The 19,131-nt window shown below is 42.2% G+C and overlaps 1 protein-coding gene across 4 annotated transcripts in view; it reads right to left on the reverse strand.

Moving 5' to 3' along the window:
* The window catches only part of KIZ (kizuna centrosomal protein), a 93,194-nt gene that overhangs the window by 53,421 nt on the left and 20,642 nt on the right, over positions 1 to 19,131 (reverse strand). For all 4 annotated transcript variants that reach the window (XR_015139446.1, XR_015139444.1, XM_086333687.1 and 1 more), the window contains exons 5-6: positions 15,973 to 16,618; positions 15,275 to 15,590 (exon numbers count right to left, since the gene is read on the reverse strand). Coding sequence is in view for 2 of the 4 variants with exons in the window: in XM_086333687.1 (XP_086189813.1) it covers positions 15,275 to 15,590; positions 15,973 to 16,618 (962 nt within the window). In the remaining 2 variants the exon portion in view is untranslated. The remainder of the gene's footprint in view (positions 1 to 15,274; positions 15,591 to 15,972; positions 16,619 to 19,131) is intronic.

The raw sequence follows: 19,131 nt of genomic DNA on the forward strand, positions 1-19,131 counted from the left end.
AGTCCATGCTAACTGGCCCTCTTGGGTAGATGCTGGGAATTAGGTGAAACAGCATCTCCTGTCAGTGCTGGGCTTCGGAGGATGTCAGACAAGCACATCCCTAATTCGGAGTAACTGCATCTTTCAAAACAGTGGAAACCAATTTCAAGTATGCTCATGACTGTTACTGTTTTAGTCGTATACTGAGTTGTATCCAACTCTTTTGCAACCCCATGGACTGTAGCCCACCAGGCTCCCCTGTCCATGAGATTGTCCAGGCAAGAATACTGGAGTGGGTGCCACTCCCTTCTCTAGGGGATCCTCCCAAACCAGGGATTGAACCCGCGTCTCCTGCACTGCAGGCGGGTTCTTTAATGGTGAGCCACCAGGGAAGCCCATGCTCATGATGACAGATGTAATTATGCTCCAACAAGCACGGTCAGCACGTGTTCTCATGATCCGTACTTCAGCTGAACAGTAAGGACTGTCAGTGCCATGAGCCAGTACCATAAGAAATTTGTTTAGAGTCTAGAAAGCAGTGTTTTTCACTGTTTGGGGATTCCCTGGTGACTCAGACCGTAAAGCATCTGCCCGCAATGCAGGAGACCTGGGTTCAATCCCTGGGTTGGAAAGATCCCCTGGAGAAGGAAATGGCAGCCCACTCCAGTACTCTTGCCTAGAAAATTCCATGGATGGAGGAGCCTGGTGGGCTACAGTCCATGGGGTCGCAAAGAGTCGGACACGGCTGAGCGACCTCACTTTCCTTTCACTTTCAGTGTTTAAGGTGGCAGGACACCTGGAGTTCTCAGAACTTTGTGCAGAACACCAACGTGCTGATGTACTTCGTTTCATCACACAAATCAGAAGAAGTTTTATGAGTGGACGATGAATATACATGTACAATATAACAATCACACATCCATGATAAAAACCCAACCCATCAAAGCTAACAAGATCAGCGGCTTCCTACAGATTTGTCCTTACTCACTCGATGTTCTCACACATTTTTTCATGCTCTAGTAGGCAAGCCACAGCAGGGACCGAAGTTTTAGAAAAAAGCAAGTTCTCAAAATCACAAAGATTCATTTTCCTACAGACCTGGAGAAGAGTTTTTTTTTTTTTTTTTTTTTTTACTCACTGCAGGGTAATTCTAGTAGAACACATCTGAGCATCACTGTGATGGAGGAAATGAGTCTAGAATTGCTTGAAGCAGCAGATTCAGACACATTCAGTCCATCAAAATGAGAAGCAAATTAAAACAGATTTACATTGATGAGGGAGAGCAGTGAGAAAAAGTGAGAGTCAGTTGGACACCATGGAGGACAGGGTTCAGGACTCCTCCCCACTGGGTTCAGATTCTCCTGGAGGTTAAGTTAACAGAGTGAGTCGCCCAACAAGGACTCAAACGGTGAGATCAAGTGTGAAAGTACAAGAACACATATCTTGGATGTTTTAAAAGCTCACTTCCTGCTTCATTTTGGGTTTTCGGCTGTCTTACATGCATGCACTCCCCATGATGCCCCCCACCCCCCAAGGGAAAGCCTCTCATTCAGGTCCTCAGCTCCAATGTCCCTTCTCTAATCCCACCTTCAAAGTGATTTGTTTTCTTTCAGAAGCCTGTCACCGTGGCTCAAAGACTATTCTTCAGAGGTGAGAAATATCAGTTAGGGGGACTGTAAAAGGGGAGCCAAGCCGGGAGGAGCTGAAGAGGAGGAAAAAAACAGCGGCAAGATGGAGAGGAGCCAAGTGTTGACGCGTTCCACCCGACGACTGGAGACAGGTCCCAGTTTTGCCCCAAGGACCCTTCCCCACCATCACCCACCCACCTTGAGAGGGGCTCACAGTGAAGCGCAGGGTTTGGTGGGAGCCAGTGGGCATTGCCTTGGCCCAGGGACACTCAGGGTGTGGCTACACAGTGTGGTCAGAGCCAAGGAGGCAGAAGCCCCACTGCTGGGCCCAGGTGTGAGCACCTCCAAGTCACTGGGGGGCACTGCCCGAGCTGGGCAGCCCACCTGAAAGGGGGTTCCTGGTTCACTTCAGGGTGAGGAGAAGGGACTGCAGTGGGTGTGGGGCCATCTGCCCTGAGGACACTCTGGGCGTGAGCTCTGAGTGGAGCTGAACTGAGAGGATCAGGGCAGCAAAAGGGATCTTTCCACTTGGAGTGTGGAGGGGGAAGAAGGAAGTGACCAGAGACAGTAAGAGGCCACCTGTCAAGATGATGGGAGAGCAACAGGAGGGGGAGCTCTGGGGCCACTAAACAAGGCAGGCGCCCCCTGCCCTACTCCAAGAAGACAGAGATGTTCATCACTGTGGTACGTATTAGCATGTCAAGTTTACAGAACAGCCTAAGCTGATCCCTCGGAGTAGGCAATGGCACCCCACTCCAGTACTCTTGCCTGGAAAATCCCATGGATGGAGGAGCATGGTGGGCTGCAGTCCATGGGGTCGCTCAGAGTGGGACACGACTAAGCGACTTCACTTTCACTTTTTACTTTCATGCATTGGAGAGGGAAATGGCAACCCACTCCAGTGTTCTTGCCTGGAGAATCCCAGGGATGGGGGAGCCTAGCGGGCTGCCATCTATGGGGTTGCACAGAGTCGGACATGAGTGAAGCGACTTAGCAGCAGCAGCAAGCTGATCCCTAACGAGACATTAAAGATTCCAGGTAAGCCAAGCTGCAGCGTGAGATGTGAGAGTTGGACTATAAAGGAAGCTGAGCACTGAAGAACTACTGCTTTTGAACTGTGGTGTTGGAGAAGACTCTTGAGAGTCCCTTGGACTGCAGGGAGATCCAATCAGTCCATCCTAAAGGAAATCAGTGCTGAATATTCATTGGAAAGACTGACGCTAAAGCTGAAACTATTACTTTGGCCACCTGATACAAAGAGCTGACTCACTGGAAAACACCCTGATGCTGGGAAAGATTGAAAGCAGGACGAGAGGATGAGATGGCTGGATGGCATCACCAACTCAATGGACACGAGTCTGAGAAACCTCCAGGAGTTAGTGATGGACAGGGAGGCCTGGCGTGCTGCAGTCCATGGGGTCGCAAAGAGTCGGACACGACTGAGTGACTGAACTGAACTGAAGGTGCAGGGTGGTGAGACACCACTGTCCCACCCCAGACGACACCCTTGGAGCTGCCCAGGCTGGGGCTCAATCCTGTCCCCCCAGAACAGGGCTGAAATGTGACTCCTCAGTTCTCCTCTGCCTTCCCCCGCTGCAGGTGAACCTTGGTCCAGCTGCTCACACACCCTGGCTTCAATGAACCCCACAAGGTTTCAGATGAGGGTTTTCCTTTATGATACATTTTCTACTCTAATTCTCTTGGTTCTGGAAGGGATCCCATTTTGGGGGGAAAACTTATCACATCCATTTGGATGATTATCTTCTGGCTGAACCCTGAGTTCTGGGGGTTCACTGTGATCTTATGTGCTGATGCAAAGCACAAGCTATGCTTACTCTGCACCATACCCACCACTTCTCAATGAAAAGGACCAGGAAAAATAAAACGCCCATTTTATCAGGATGCGGATTCTTTGATGCTAGAAATTAAATCTAACAAATGGCCAAGAATCAGAAGTGGGAGAGACAGAAGCCAAGTTCATTTCTAACTTAAGAAAAAAAAAAAGGCTGGCCCACTGCTGCATGTTATATGAAAGTCTATGTTAAGAGGGTAAATCCGAAGCAGTCTCATTACAAGGAGAATTTTTTTCTATTTCTTAATTCTGATGGATGTTCTTTAAACTTACTGTGGTAATTATTTTGTGATGTGTATAAGTCAAATCACTATGTTGCACACCTTATATTTATACAGTGGTGTATATCAAGTATATTTCAAAAAAGCTGGAAGGAAGAGAAAAAGGCTGGCCATTTCTGTCTCACCTCATGGACGTCCCGGATTCTTGACTTCTGAATCCCTCGTATCAGATTACCACAAGCTAATTAGTTATCAGATGCCAACATATGCCAGCCACTGTGCCAGGTGCTTGTGCCAAAATGTGAATCTGATGAGGGTGATAAATGAGAACTGAGAAGTCAAGCTCGGTAAGTCAATAGTCATACCTGCCAGATGACAGCTGCAAAATGTCACTGCTCTGCAATTCTTCCTGCAATTTCACAGCACATTTTGAGCAAGGTGAGATCAAGAGAACATTTCAAACCAAACAATTCCTGATTTGTTTCCTGTGACGGGCAGGGCTAGCCCGAGAAATAAGGCAACAGGTTTGTATTCTGGGTAACTGTCCAGCCTGAAATGTTTACAAAACACAATCACAGCCTGAAATCACATATTCTACGTGTCAGCAGACAATCATGAGCTTGGAAGGCTTTCTAGAAATCACACTCAGGAAAACAGCAAAGTATTGTGTACAATCTAAAGGGACGAATTGTTAACAGGCTTGAGCAGGCTTGTCACAAGGGGAGAAACATGATATACAAGGGAGAAAGCCGTCCCAGGAATAGATTGAAAAGGTAAAGAGCAAACCAAATGAGAAAGGACTGGGACAAAACTATGCACTTCATCATGACAAAGGAAAGGGACCAAAAGAGATCCGGTTTCTTAGGTTTTCAGGAAGGAAGAAGCGGCCAAGCAGAAGTGATTATGAGGGAGACGGGAGCAGGGGACACAGTGAAGAAGGGAGGGGCAGGCTTGGGTGCTGACATTGTTTATTGACTGGGTGGGGGACCAGGTAGTCACCTGTGATAATTAACTGAGCAGTATGCTCAAGATTCAGAGAAGGCAATGGCACCCCACTCCAGTACTCTTGCCTGGAAAATCCCATGGGCAGAGGAGCCTGGTAGGCTGCAGTCCATGGGGTTGCTCAGAGTGGGACACAACTGAGTGACTTCACTTTCACTTTTCACTTTCATGCACTGGAGAAGGAAATGGCAACCCACTCCAGTGTTCTTGCCTGGAGAATCCCAGGGATGGGGGAGCCTAGAGGGCTGCCATCTATGGGGTCGCACAGAGTCGGACACGACTGAAGCAACTTAGCAGCAGCAGCGGCAGCATGCTCAAGATTTGTTTGCTTTTCTGCATGCATGCTATACTTCAAGAATAACACTTATCTTTAAAAAGTATATACAAGAAGGACTTCAGCCTCATTTAGTGCCATCAAGGTAATGCAGGCTAATCCTTGCATTAAGAAAAATACATATATATATGTGTGTGTGTGTGTGTGTGTGTGTATAAAGTATGTCTTTGATAGCATTAGAGAGACAAAGTAGGAAGGAACTACAGGATCAAACTTTAGAGAAAAAGGAAATTCTAGGAAAGAACTACAGGATCAAAATTTGGAGAAAAAGGAAATTCAGAGAGATGACCCTAATGTTTGGAGCACCTTTTCTTTGAAGGGCATGTGCCAATGTCTGAAAAGGTAGCTGATGTAGTGGGGTCATCTTTGGATAACCCTAGAGAGCAAGAGAATAAAAACAGAAGTCCAGGTCCACCAAGGAAGGGGAACCCTAATAAATGATTCATACTTGGAACTGGACACTCGGGGCTACTTCCTACAGATAAGGGTGAAACAGACATAGTCTGGCCCTCAGAGGGACCAAAGCCTGGCTTCAACCCATCTCACTCCTCAGACCTGGGTGAATGTGACCCAGGACTCCTTCTGCCCGAGGTGCTGCCAGGAGCAAATGTAAATCCTCTTTAGGTTTCTTCCTGAAACTCATGTATTTTATATATATAAAAGTCATTCCAAAAAAGAGCAGAGAAAAAAGGGGACATAATTATTGACATAAGCAGGATTTCTAAAATACAAATTTATGCCCACAAATTTGAAAACTTAGAAAAATGGATCTCTTTCTAGTATACTACATATTTTCAAAATTGACTCAAAAATATATGAAAACCTGAACATACAGATGAGCATTTAAGAATCAGAATAAATAATCAAACAAAAATGGAGAGAACTTTCATCAGCAGACCTGTTCTGCTGGTGAAAGCAGCTCTCCCGCTGTAGCCTTTCAAGTGCCCCTCTGTCTCCCCTACCCTGGCTCCACTCCAGGTCCCCACCTCTTCTGACTGAGGCCAGCAGCCTATGATGAGATGGCTGGCAGCGGTGGGACACTGGGTTGAGGCTGGCCAATGGACAGTTTTTTCAATGTCTGTTCACACGCCAGGTGACAGTGGCTGTAATTACGGCCTACTTTGCTGACAATCGGGTCTCGGGATTCCTGTCCTCTTGAAAACCTGGTTATGAACTTTTAAAAATTTAAACCAAAATAAAGATAAGAAAAGCCTCAGCTATGTCAGATCAAAACAGGTGAGCTAACAGGAGAGGCACAGGCAAGACTGGAGAATGAAATGCCAGGTAGAACTTGAAGGGGACGCACTGCCCACCCCACCCCACCCTGGCACTGGGCTATTTTTTCCATAAGTGTAACGCAGGACCTTTCTTTGAGGAAAAATGCCAGAATACGTGGAGTGGCGAGAAAAAAGCTCAGGGGAGCACCTGAATTGAGGGGCAGAGGTCATGTCCAGGAAAAACAAGGCATAATGAAGACAAACGAGCAACAGAGAGCAGACATCTGAAGGTCTTATCATGCTGGAAGGAACAACATGCTTCCAGTGCCTCTTAAGTAAACTCTGGGCCAATGTGAAAGTTGTAACAGTTGTAAACCATTACTCCAGGCAACATGACTCCAGCAGCAAGTCTTTTCTCAGATGTAAGAACTTCCTTCTTACACTTAACTTTTGAGAGGGGCAAAATTAAAATCATTGGATGAGACTCCACCTATATGACTGCATTTTTCTGACCCTGAGAAACCGAGGCTTTCATTTGACTTAGCGTAAAAGGCAGCATTACATTTTGCTTTCAGGCATGCTCCATGGGGAGAAAGAACAAAGCAACTTTACAAGTACTTCGTTCAAGCTGGAAGAAAGGCATATAGCACTGCTCCAGCTTATACGAGGCTGGGAAGCACCAAAATCAATATGGACAGAGCCAAAGGTCAAAACGCTGATGCTTGGTTTTCTTTTTCTAATTAAAGAATCTATTTGCTTCTTGAGCGTCCTCATTCAACCTGAAGAAATATTATGCCTGATGACACTCCAGTTATGCAGGCAGTGGAGAGAGTTATCAGCAGACAGTTATGAGTGCAGACTCTGGACCCAGACAGCTGAGTTCAAAGCATGCTGACCCTGAACATAACCTCACTGTGTCTCCGTTTCCACCTCTGTAAGATGGTGATGACAACAGGAATAAATATACTGTTATAAATAAAGCTCTCACAACAGTGCCTGGCACAGAGTTGATGCTACTAAAGGGAACATCATCATACTGGTTGTGGTTTATATGTTCGAGCACAGAAACTGGGAGCATGAGTCTGGCATCTGCTAGTCAGTCCGGACGTAAGCTGCACCTCCAGCCAGCTGTGTGACCTGGGAAGGTTGTTAATCTCTCTAAACCCTATGTGAAAAACTCTATTTGGCATCTGCAGCACAAGCTTGGCCCTCAGTTCTCCACACTCTTCACTGCAGACTCTCCCCAGACACCTTTTCTGGTTCCTTCTGAGCTTCCTGACACTGAATGTGGAGCTAGTCCTTGAGCTGCTTTCCTATGCATGTTTATTTCCTAATGTTCCTCTTGGGGCCCATGGGGCTTTAAAATGCATTTACACTATGATGCTTTAGTAGAGTTGCAGGATATAAAGTCTACAGGCAAAAACTGGTTGCATTTCTATATAATGAACAATCTAAAAGGGAAATTAAGAAAATAATCCCATTTACAATAGCATCAAAAAGGACAAAACACTTACAAATAAACTTAACCAACGAAGCTAAAGACTTGTACATTGAAAACTATAAAACACTATTGAAAGAAATTAAACACCAATAAATGGAAAGACAACTCATGTTCACGGATTAGAAGACTAATATTGTTATAATGTATATGCTACCCCGTATGATTGACAGATCCAATGTAATTCCTCAACCTCCCAGCATCATTTTTTTTTTTTTACAAAAAAAGCAAACAATCCTAAAATTCATATGGACCCACAAAGGACTCTGAGTAACCAAAATAACATTGAGAAAAAAGAACAAAGCAGGAGAACACATGTTCTCATTTTAAAACATACTATAAAGCTACAGAAATCAAAACAGCATGGTACTGGCATAAATACAGACATATAGACAAATGGAACAGAATAAATCAATGCATATATAGCCACTCTTATCTGGACAAAAGTGTCAAGATAGGGAAAATACACAATGGGGAAAAGTCAATCTCTTCTTCAAGTGGTGCTGGAAAACTGGATAGCTATAGACAAAAAAAAAAAAACCTGGATCCTTATATTATACCAAATATGAACTCAAAATGGATTAGAGACTTAAATGTAAGACCTGAAACTACAGAACTCCTAGAAGAAAACACAGGGGGAAAGCAGCTTGACACTGGTCTTAGCGAAGATTTCTTGGTTATGACACCAAAACCACAGGCAATGAAAACAAAACCAGACAAGCAGGACTATTTCAAACTGAAAATATTCTATACAGCAAAGGAAACCAGCAACAAAATAAAAAGGCAACCTAGTGAATGGGAGAAAATAATTGCAAATCATATGGCTGACTGGGGTCAATATCCAAAACATATAAAGAACCCATACAACTTAATAGCAAAAAATCCAAGCTTCTGATTAAAAAAATGGGTGGAAGATCTGAATAGGCATCCTTCCAAAGAAAATAAGTACAGCCAACAAGTACGTGAAAAGGTGCTCAACACCACTGATCATTAGGGAAATGCAAATCAAAACCACAATCAGGTATCTTCTTACACCTGTAAGAACTGCTATCATTAAAAAGACAAGAAATAATAAGTGCCAGCAAGGATATAAAGGAAAGGGAATCCTCTGTGCACTGTTGGTTTGAATACAAACTGGTGCAGCTGCTATGGAAAAGAGTATGGGAGTTCCTCAAAAAATTAAAAATAGAACTACCATATGACCCAGGAATTTCAATTCTGAGTATTTATCTGAAGGAAATGAAAACACTAACTTAAAAAGATATATACACCCCCATGTACACTGAAGCATTATTTACAACAGCCAAAATACAGAAGAAACTTAAGTGTCCACTGATGAATGAATGGATAAAGAAATTGTGGTATATATTTACAATGGAATATTATTCAACAACAAAAAGGAAATCCTGCAATTTGTGACAACATGGATGAACTTTGAGGGCATTATGCTAAATAAAATAAGTCAGTCAGGGAAAGACAAATGTTGTATGATCTTACTTACATATAGAATCTAAAAAAAACCCCCTGAATTTTATAGATACAGAGAACAGACTGGGAGTCTAGTGGTTGCCAGAGGCGGGCAAAGGGTGGGAGGAGGCCAAATGGATGGAGGCAGTAAAATGCACAAACTTCTAGTTACAAAACAAGTTCTGGGGGTGTAATGTAGAGCATGATGACAACAGTTAGGAATACTGTATATATGAAAGTTGCTGAGAGAGTAAATCCTTACAATTCTCACAATAAGAAAAAAATTTTAACTATGTGTGGTGATGGATCTTACTAGCCTTACTGCGATGATCATTTCCAATGCATAGAAATGTCAAATCACTACTCTGTACACCTGAAACTAATGGAAGGCTATGTGTCAATTGTATCTCAATTAAAAAACATAGAAATATCTTCAAATGAAGGAAAATGAGCCTCCCAAAAGTTAACTTTTCATCAATATGCTGGAACAAGTGGATATCCAGTACAAAAAAAGAAAAAATAACTTAAACACAGACATTATACCCTTCACAAAAATTTACTCAAAATGGTTCATAGTTCTAAATGTAAAACACCAAACTATAAAACTCCTAAGAGATAATATAAGAGAAAACCTAGATGACCTTGGGTATGGAAAGGCCTTTTCCATACCCAAAGATATGGATCCATGAAAGAAGTAATTGACAAGCTGGACTTTATTAAAATGAAAAATTTATATTCTGCAAAAGATAATGTCAAGAGAATGAGAAGACAACTTATACACCAAGAAAAAATATTTGCAGGAAAAGAAATATTTGATAAAGGACTGTTATCCAAAATATACAGAGAACTCTCAAAATTCAACAGTAAGAAAATACAGCAACTCAATTAAAAGTGAGCCAAAGACTTTAAGAGAGATCTCGCCAAAGATGATGTACGTACAGCAAATAAGTATATGGAAAGATGTCCCACATCATATGTCACCAGGGAAATGCAAATTAAGACAATAATGATGGGGATTCCCTGACGATACAGTGGTTACGCCTCTGAGCTTCCATCGCAGGAGGCACTGGTACCATTCCTAGTCCAGGAACTAAGATCCCACATGATGCGTAGCATGGCCAATAAACAAACAATAAACAAAAGTGACACAACAATAAGACGCCACTGCACACCTACGAGAATGCCCCAGATTCAGAACACTGATGACACCAAATGCTAGTGACGACGGGCAGTGGCAGGAACTGCCACTCAATGCAAAATGCTACAGCCATTCTGGTAGACAGTTTGGAAGTCTCTTAAAAAAACTTACAAAAGTAATGGGAATACTAGAAGAAACAGAGAACGGAGCAGAAGAAATATCTGAAGAAATAACGGCTGAGAATTTTCCAAATAAACCAAACCACAGATCCTGGAAGCTCAGAGAACACCAAGCAGGACAAACACCCAAAACAGCACACCAAGGAACATCATAAAAATCCTTAATGTGTATGCGTGCAACAACAGAGCATCAAAATACATAAGCAGAAACTGGTAGAACTGCAAGGAAGAATAGATAAGCCCACTATTACAGTTATGTATTTTAACACACCTCCATCAGTAACTGATACATCCAGCAGGTAAAGAGTCAGCAAGGATATAGCTGAAGTGGAGAGCACCATTAATTAACCTGATCTAACTTACATGTACAGGATACTTCATCCAGTAACAGTAAGATACACATTCTTCTCAAGCTCGCATGGAACATTTGCCAAGACAAACCACATTGTGGGTCATAAAACATACCTCAACAAAGTTTAAAGAACAAAAATCATAAAAAGTATGCTCTCAGATCAAAAGAAAATAACAAAGATTATAGGAAATCTAAAAGTGTTTGGAGATTAAATAGCACATTTCTAGATAACAAATGAATCAAAGAAGTCTTAAAAGAAATTTTAAAATATCTTGAATGAAAATACAACTTACCAAAATTTATGAGATGGAGTGAAATCAGTGCCTATGGAGAAATTTATAACACTGAATAGATGTTTTAGAAAAGAGGGACGATCTAAAATAAATAAGCTAAGCTTCCACCCTAGGGAACGAGAAAAAAAGAACAAATTAAATCCAAAGCAAGCAGGAGAAATCACAAAATTTAGAGGAGAAATCAATGAAATTGAAAACAAGAAAGAAAATCAACAAAACAAAAAGCTGGTCCTTAAAAAAATTGGATACACCTCTAGCTACTTTATCTGCAAGACTCTTCCTCTCCATCGTATGCCAGCCTGATCACAGGAGGGCGCTCCACCACCCTCACTGTCCTGTCCACACTGCAGGTACGGGGATCACACAGAGGCACACCAGTGGGCAGGAATATCAGGGGCCATCTCAGAATTCTGGCTAGCTCGTGGGTAAGTCATCCTGAAGACACTGTTTCTCCTAAATCAAGTGATTCACCATATTACCCTTCTCTCAAAATAGCCTTCAACTGCTCTGCAGAACATAGAGATGAACTATATGTACATTAACTGCGCACTGAAGGCCTTTCTCAACCATGGTGACATTCCAAACCTTCACTCTGACAGCTGCTCCCAGACAAGCCTTCAGCCAGGCCCTCTGCCTGCCCCCCAGCCCCACCCCTTGTGTTCTCTGTACCTGCACTCTTTCTTCAGACCCATTCCACCCCTTACCCTCCTCCTCTGTACTCAAAGCCTGGACATCCTTCAAGATGCTGTATCAACACCTGTATAAAACCTGTCCCGACCCTTTGGACTCACACCGAGCTTATCTCTATTTGAATTTGTCTTAAAGTACTGTGGTGGGTTACAAAAATTGACCATAAACTTCTCATTGCAGGGTACACACCCTTTGCAATGCAACTCTGCCACTCATCTCAACAAGAGATGGGCTGTCTTTATCTACCTCTTGACTCTGCGCTGGACCCTGTGGGTGTCTTTAGACAATGGGACGTTAGCAAACAGGATGCAAGCAGATACTTAAAGAGCATCTGTGCACTGGACTTCTCTCCTGCTGTCTTGAGAACCCCACTACCTCTCCCAGGGTGACTGAGGCTGAACTAATTCCCCAAAATGAGGGACAAGTGGCCAAGTTATCCCTGTAGCCCCAAATGACACAGGGTCAACCACCTGTCACATGACAAATAACGAATATCTAGTGTTCAAAGTCCTAGAGCTTTGGGCCAAACTTTGTAGCGAACTGCTCACTCCTTAAGAAAATACAAGATTCAAGGTCCTCCTTTTTAACATTTCTTTTACCCAGCTTCATTCTAGTAAGTGCGCTTGTGAGAAAGGTTAATTACAGCTTGTAATTACAGCTCAGGTGCAGGAATCACAGCATGGGGCTCTACGTCTGGGTCTGGAGGTGTCCGTAAGAGAAGGCAGAGAAGCTCCTAAAGGTGGAAGCAAACCCAGGGTCCATCAACAGGTGAGTAGATAAACAGAATGTGGTTTATCCATACACTGGAATACAATTCAGCCATAAGAATAAAAGAAAGTTCTGAGACATGCTGCAGCGTGGACCCACGGGGAAACCAAAAAACTTGTGTGACTTGCTTTCTTGCGAGACTCATTTCATTGTGTCTCTACAGTATCTCCGAGACATGCCTGAAGTCATCATCATCAATCTCAGCAAATGGGAGGGTCCAGTTTCCTGTTCAATTCTTGCTGTCTTCCTTTGTTCCACCTCTTCACCTTTGTTAACTAAAATTCATTCTAGTAACTTTTCTCAGGCCCCCAAAAGATACTAAAGTAAACTGAGAAGCTCTGGCATTAGGGCGGTATTCTGTAAATATGAAGCCACAGGCTCAGATTAATAAATAACCCTCTGAGCAAAGGAGAAGAGCAAAGGCTGGAGAGAAAGGAAGAGAATGCAGGGTCTCGAGAGATGTGGGAAGTCTACGAGTTAACAAGAACTACTTAAAACCACTGTAAGGAAAAAAGTAAAACCACTGTCAATCTATGCTTGGGGAGGACTTTCACCACAGATCAACAGACTCAGATTTAGTAACATGGACACAGAAAACCAGCATCACCAACTGATCTTTCATTCTGGGGGCATTCTATTAAGATAAACCTTCAAAAATTCCTCAAATGCTTGCTGCTGCTGCTGCTATGTCGCTTCAGTTGTGTCTGACTCTGCGCGACCCCACAGACGGCAGCCCACCAGGCTCCCCCAGCCCTGGGATTCTCCAGGCAAGAACACTAGAGTGGGTTGCCATTTCCTTCTCCAATGCATGAAAATGAAAAGGGAAGTCGCTCAGTCGTGTCCGACTCTTAGCGACCCCATGGACTGCAGCCTACCAGGCTCCTCTGTCCATGGGATTTTCCAGGCAAGAGTACTGGAGTGGGTTGCCATTGCCTTCTCCAACTCAAATGCTTAGTTTCCAACAATTTTTGGTAAAATATACTCCAAAATTTCATGAAGATGGTTTTAGGGTCACAAGAAACAGTCATTCATATAGAATAGGAGATAGAACATCCTTAATTCTACAGTCATACTCAACCTATTCATTTCAAAAAAGGACTGAGTCCTGAGTAAGTCCACTACTCCTCCTACCAAAATACCAACTTGTGCAAGAACTGCTATAAAAAGAAGGCAAATACCACCTGAAATAGAAACATTCTCTTCTTAGTAATAAAGTTTCTAATGATGTAGTACATAATAACCCATACCTCCTCAATGAGAGGCAAGTACCATTACTAGAAAAACCCCATTGGGCTTGCCTCTGCTATAAAGCGAATCTCCCAAGGATGGGCACCACAATGGTTCTTCCATCTACAGCACAAGTACTTTATACTTAAGTGCTCTTAATAAATATTTCTTAAACGTCAGTTTGAAGTCCATTAGACTATAAACTTTTCATTCTAAATTGGTAATGAGTGGTAAGAGGCAGTATATTAAAAGCTACACTGGTAGTTTAAAGAAAACATAACACCCTCATGTGCAAGAAATCCACTTGGCTTTTCACTGTTACTGGGAATGCTGGAGAGCGAGTGATGGCATCACAGTGTCACATGTTCCAAGGTGGGATGGGGGCAGGGAGGCTGTATGGAGGGTTGGCCCCCCGCCTAGGTGTCAATCTTACACCCCTGGCCTTGGTGTCCTCATTTTATTTTTTAGGCCGCTCTGTGTGGCATGGGGATCTTGGTTCCCTGACCAGCAACTGAGCTCAAGCCCTGGGAACTCAAGCCCCCTGCCTTGGGAGCATGGAGTCTTAGCCACTGCACTGTCAGGGAAGCCCTAGTGTCCCATCTTAGATGATGAGCTCTACTCTGCGTTGTTTACTGAGGTTCCTTGTACCCGTAAGATATTTGATGCTATTAGTGCTACCCTTATTGCAGAACTGATTCTCAACATGTTGTTTCTATGTTTCCTACAACTCCACTACCTCCAATCAACAGCAAACCTGGGTTTCTTGCATTGCAGGTGGATTTCTTTACCGTCTGAGCCACCAGGGGAGCTCGTGGAAAAAAAAAATGAATTTTTTTGACTTGAACTTTTATGACTTGGATTTTATAAGTGCTCAAAATATATAACATTGACACTCCTCTTGAACCTTAAAGTCTCCAATGTCCTCACATTTACACTGAGAAAAGGAAAGCTGCCTTACATATACACTTATTAAAACTTATTAATGCATATTTAATTGTATCACAAAAATGACACAAGGGAAAGGGATAGAAGGATTAAGCAAATTAATTAATTAGATACAAAGTTCTCAGTCTCAAAAATTAAATTCCCAAAAGTTTAAGTGTTTGTCACCTGTGTTACTACAAGTCCAAAATGACTGGTTTTCTAAAAGAATGGTGGGTAAGAAGTGGAGGGAATTACTTATGAATTAACCAGGGATTCTTTAGATATCATTATAAACTGCCAGTCACCATGACTTCAATGATACTCAGAGTTTTAAAGCTATTTCATTAAAAAAAAAAAGAAACTAGTCCTTATCCAAAAGACTATTTATGAGAATTAAGGGACTTACACACTTACAGCTGAGTGTTCAATAATATACTCCCAGTGGAATGGTCTCTAAAAATATCTATAATTAAAACTGAACAGTGAAAAAAAATGAATGACTTACTCCTTTGCTGGCAAGTTAGTGAAGGACTCATTTGGTGAATCAGGAGTGCTTGGGGCTTGCAAAATACAGTTAGGTTTTCCGGTGGATGGGGCATCTCTTTCTTGCTCAGAGTGGATTACATTTAAGGTCTCTGTTCCATCTTCTTGCTCCATTGTGTCTCCCAGATTTGTCTGTAGTTCTGGACTCTTTAAAATCAGATCGTCTTCACTTACAGAAACTGTGAGGTCACTGCTACTGCTCAAACTCTCCTCCTCCTGCTCTTCCTGCTTTTTTCTGAAGGGCTCCTGTGACTGTGAGTCCTCACAAGGAAGGTGATCTGTAACAGGGAATATGAACAGATGGCCAATCACTGACTTCAGGGAGCTGGGAGAGGTAAGATGCTCTACCTCTCAGAGCAGAACTACTCATCAGCTAGGAACATGCAGAAACAATCCACAAGTAACTGTGGTGTTTTTTTAAAGCACATTAAAAATATTTTTAAAATATCACAGTGGGTTTAAAAATCAGAGAATTTGTTTGCAAAGGTACTTCTATGGACATATTTAAGAATGCATTAGAACGGAATTCATTGGCACAGTCACTACTTTGCTTTGGGACAGATACGACAAGACGGTATTTTGTATTTTTAACACACATCACCACCCAGAAAAACTAAATACTGACAAAAATCAGCAAACTGTCTTAGCCTCTCACCCCACCTGAGGAAGCTTTCCTGGCAGGGGGCTTCTCTTGAGGACACTCGTTTTCAGATGCATAGGATTCTGAGCCTGACAGCGGAGAGACTGGCGGTCTGGCTCTTTCTTCCTCGACTTCAATATGCTCCCGTGTCAGTATTTCTCCCTCTGATCCCTCTGATCTCCTGGAACTGTCACACTTTAAATCAGTGGTTCTGTTCTCTGGACTTAATCTCTCCCATAACGGGGAATGGAGTTCGGCCGACTTTTTGCCTTCAGATAAATTACTCTTGCTCTGACATGCGTTGCTTCCTATCTCGAAGCAATGAGTTTGTTCCTCCTCAGACAATGCGCTGGCTGTGACTGGCGTTTTCTCACCAATCTGAAGAGATGTCTTTCCATCTATTTTGTCAGACTTATTTAAGCACTGTGTGTCACCAGGAGTTTGTACTACACGGCTGCCTGTCACATCACTGCTCTGGGCTGTCTGCTGGTGTGAATGTGGGTCAGGAATTGAAAAGTTCTTTGTGGGTTGGGAAGATTTCCGCTCTGTAGTGAAATCTCCAATGCCTGAGACAGCTGACATTTGGCGGCCCATAAAGATGGTTGCTGGTTGATACAATCCTCTTGACATGGCTGTCCCTGAGTTAATTTCTGCCGGCATTACAACCTGCAGCCCCAAACGACATGAATAAGAGTTAAACATGCTGTCTGTGAACAGTGAGGTTATTTAGGTTGTTTTCAGGAACAAAATGAGGTAAGGAAGCATGACCAATGAAATCAACACCTACCATGTTTTATAAAACTCATTGTGTTTTGTTGTTGTTCAGTCACTATAGTCAAAGCTATGGTTCTCCCAGTAGTTATATATGGATGTGGGAGTTGGACTGTAAAGAAGGTTTCTATACATTAATAATGAAATATCAGAAAAGGAAATTAACTGTCTCATTCATAACTACATAAAAATACCTAGGAATAAATATAACCAAGGAAGTGAAAGATTTCATGTTGAAAACTATAAAACATTAGTGAAAAACACTGGAAAAGACACAAATTAGTGGAAAAATAGTCTGTGCTCATGGATTGGAAGAATTAATATTGTTAAAAGGGCCGTAATCGCCAAAGCAATCTACAGATTCAATGTGATCCTTATCAAAACTCCAGCGGAATTTTTCACAGAATCAGAGCAATCTTAAAATTTCTGTGAAAACACAAATGACCCAAATAGCCAAAGCAATCTTGAGAAATAAGAGCAAAGCTAGCAGCATCATGCTGTTTTATTTTGAAATATATTACAAAGCTACAGTAATGAAAACAGTATGGTACTGCCATAAAAAAAAAAACAAAACAGACACATAGATCAATGGAACAGAACAGAGACCACAGAAACAAACCCATACATGTGGTCATTTACAACAAAGGAGCCAAGAATATACAATGGAAAGAGGACAGTCTCGTCAACAAAGGTGTTGAGAAAACTAGACAGCCACATGAAAAAAAAATGAACCTAGATCATTAGCTAATACCACACACAAAAATTAACTCAAAATGAATTAAAGACTTGAATGTTTTACAAAACCATGAAACTCTTAGAAGAAAACACAGATGGTAAGCTCTTTAAGTCCATGGCAATGATTTTTGAATCTGACACCAAAAGCAAACGTAACAAAAGCAGAAACAAACAAGAGAGACTACTTCAAACTAAAAAGCTTCTGAACAGCAAGGAAAACCATCACCAAAAAGGAAAACTATCGAATGGGAGGGAATATTTGCAAATGATATATTGATGAAAGTGAAAGTCACTCAATCGTGTCTGATGCTTTGTGACCCCTTGGACTATACAGTCCATGGAATTCTCTAGGCCAGAATACTGGAGTGGGTAGCCGTTGCCTTCTCTAGAGGATTTTCCTAACCCAGGGATAGAACCCAGGTCTCTTGCATTGCAGCTGGATTTTTTACCAGCTGAAACAACAGGAAGTCTTGATATATTGATAAAGGGCCAATATCCAAAATGTATAAAGAACTCATACAACTCAAGAGCAAAAAAAATGGGCAGAAAAGTCTGAATAGACATTTTTCCAAAGAAGACATACAAAGGGCCAAAAAGCATAGGAAAACATGTTCAACTTCACTAATAATCAGGGAAAAGGAAATGAAAACCACAGTTAGATATCACCTCACACATGTTAAAATGGCTATTACTAAAAACAAGAAATAGCAAGTATTGGTGAGGATGTGGAGAAAAGGAAACCCCTGTGTACTGTTGCTGGGAATGTAACTGGTGCAGCTACTAGGAAAACAGTATGGAGATACCTCAAAAGTTGATCTAGCAATTCCAATAAAACAAAGGCACTATCTTGAAAAGATATCTGCACCCCCATGTACACTGCAACATTATTCACAATAGCCAAGATACAGAAGCAATCTAAGAGTCCAATAACGGCTGAACGGGTAAAGAAGTGGTACAAATACACAATGGCATATTATTGAGCTGTAAAAAAGAAGGAAATCCTGCTACTTGTAACAATGTGAAAAAAATCTGAGGCATTAAGCTAAGCGAAATAAGTCATACAAATACTGTATAATCTCTCTTATATGTGTGCATGCTCTTTGCAACCCTATGGACTGTAGTCCGACAGGCTCCTCTGTCCATGGGATTCTCCAGACAAGAATACTGGAGTGGGTTGCCATGCCTTCCTCCAGGGGATCTTCCCGACCCAGGGATCAAACCTGCATCTCCTGCGTGACAGGAAGATTTTTTTTTTTTTTAAATTTTACCACTGAGCCACCTGGGAAGCCCAATCTCTCTTACATTTGGATTAAAAAAACAAAAACAAAAACAAATACAAACCAAGTTCACAGATACACAGAACAGACTGATGGTTGCCAGAGGTGGAAGAGTGGGGAACAGAAGAAATGGGTGAAATTTTTTTTTTTTAGTTTAAATAAACTGAAAGCATATGGAGAAAGTTATAGCAAAGCAAATGAATATAACTGAAAAGACTTATTAGTGAACAGAAGGTAACTTTTAAAACCAGGGGTTCGTCTTTACTGAGGGAAGGGGGAAAGGCCACACTGCTGGAGACAGCAGCAAATTTAGAACTACTGTAACAATGTCTCAGCTAATAATCACCAACTACAGTTTTTAAAGCAGGTGGACCCTGACCGATATTGCACTTTGAA

The sequence above is a fragment of the Bos grunniens genome, chromosome 13, assembly GCF_055505025.1.
Source record: "Bos grunniens cultivar Pamir isolate PY7600 chromosome 13, Bosgru_T2T1.0, whole genome shotgun sequence".
Classification (NCBI taxonomy): domain Eukaryota; kingdom Metazoa; phylum Chordata; class Mammalia; order Artiodactyla; family Bovidae; genus Bos; species Bos grunniens.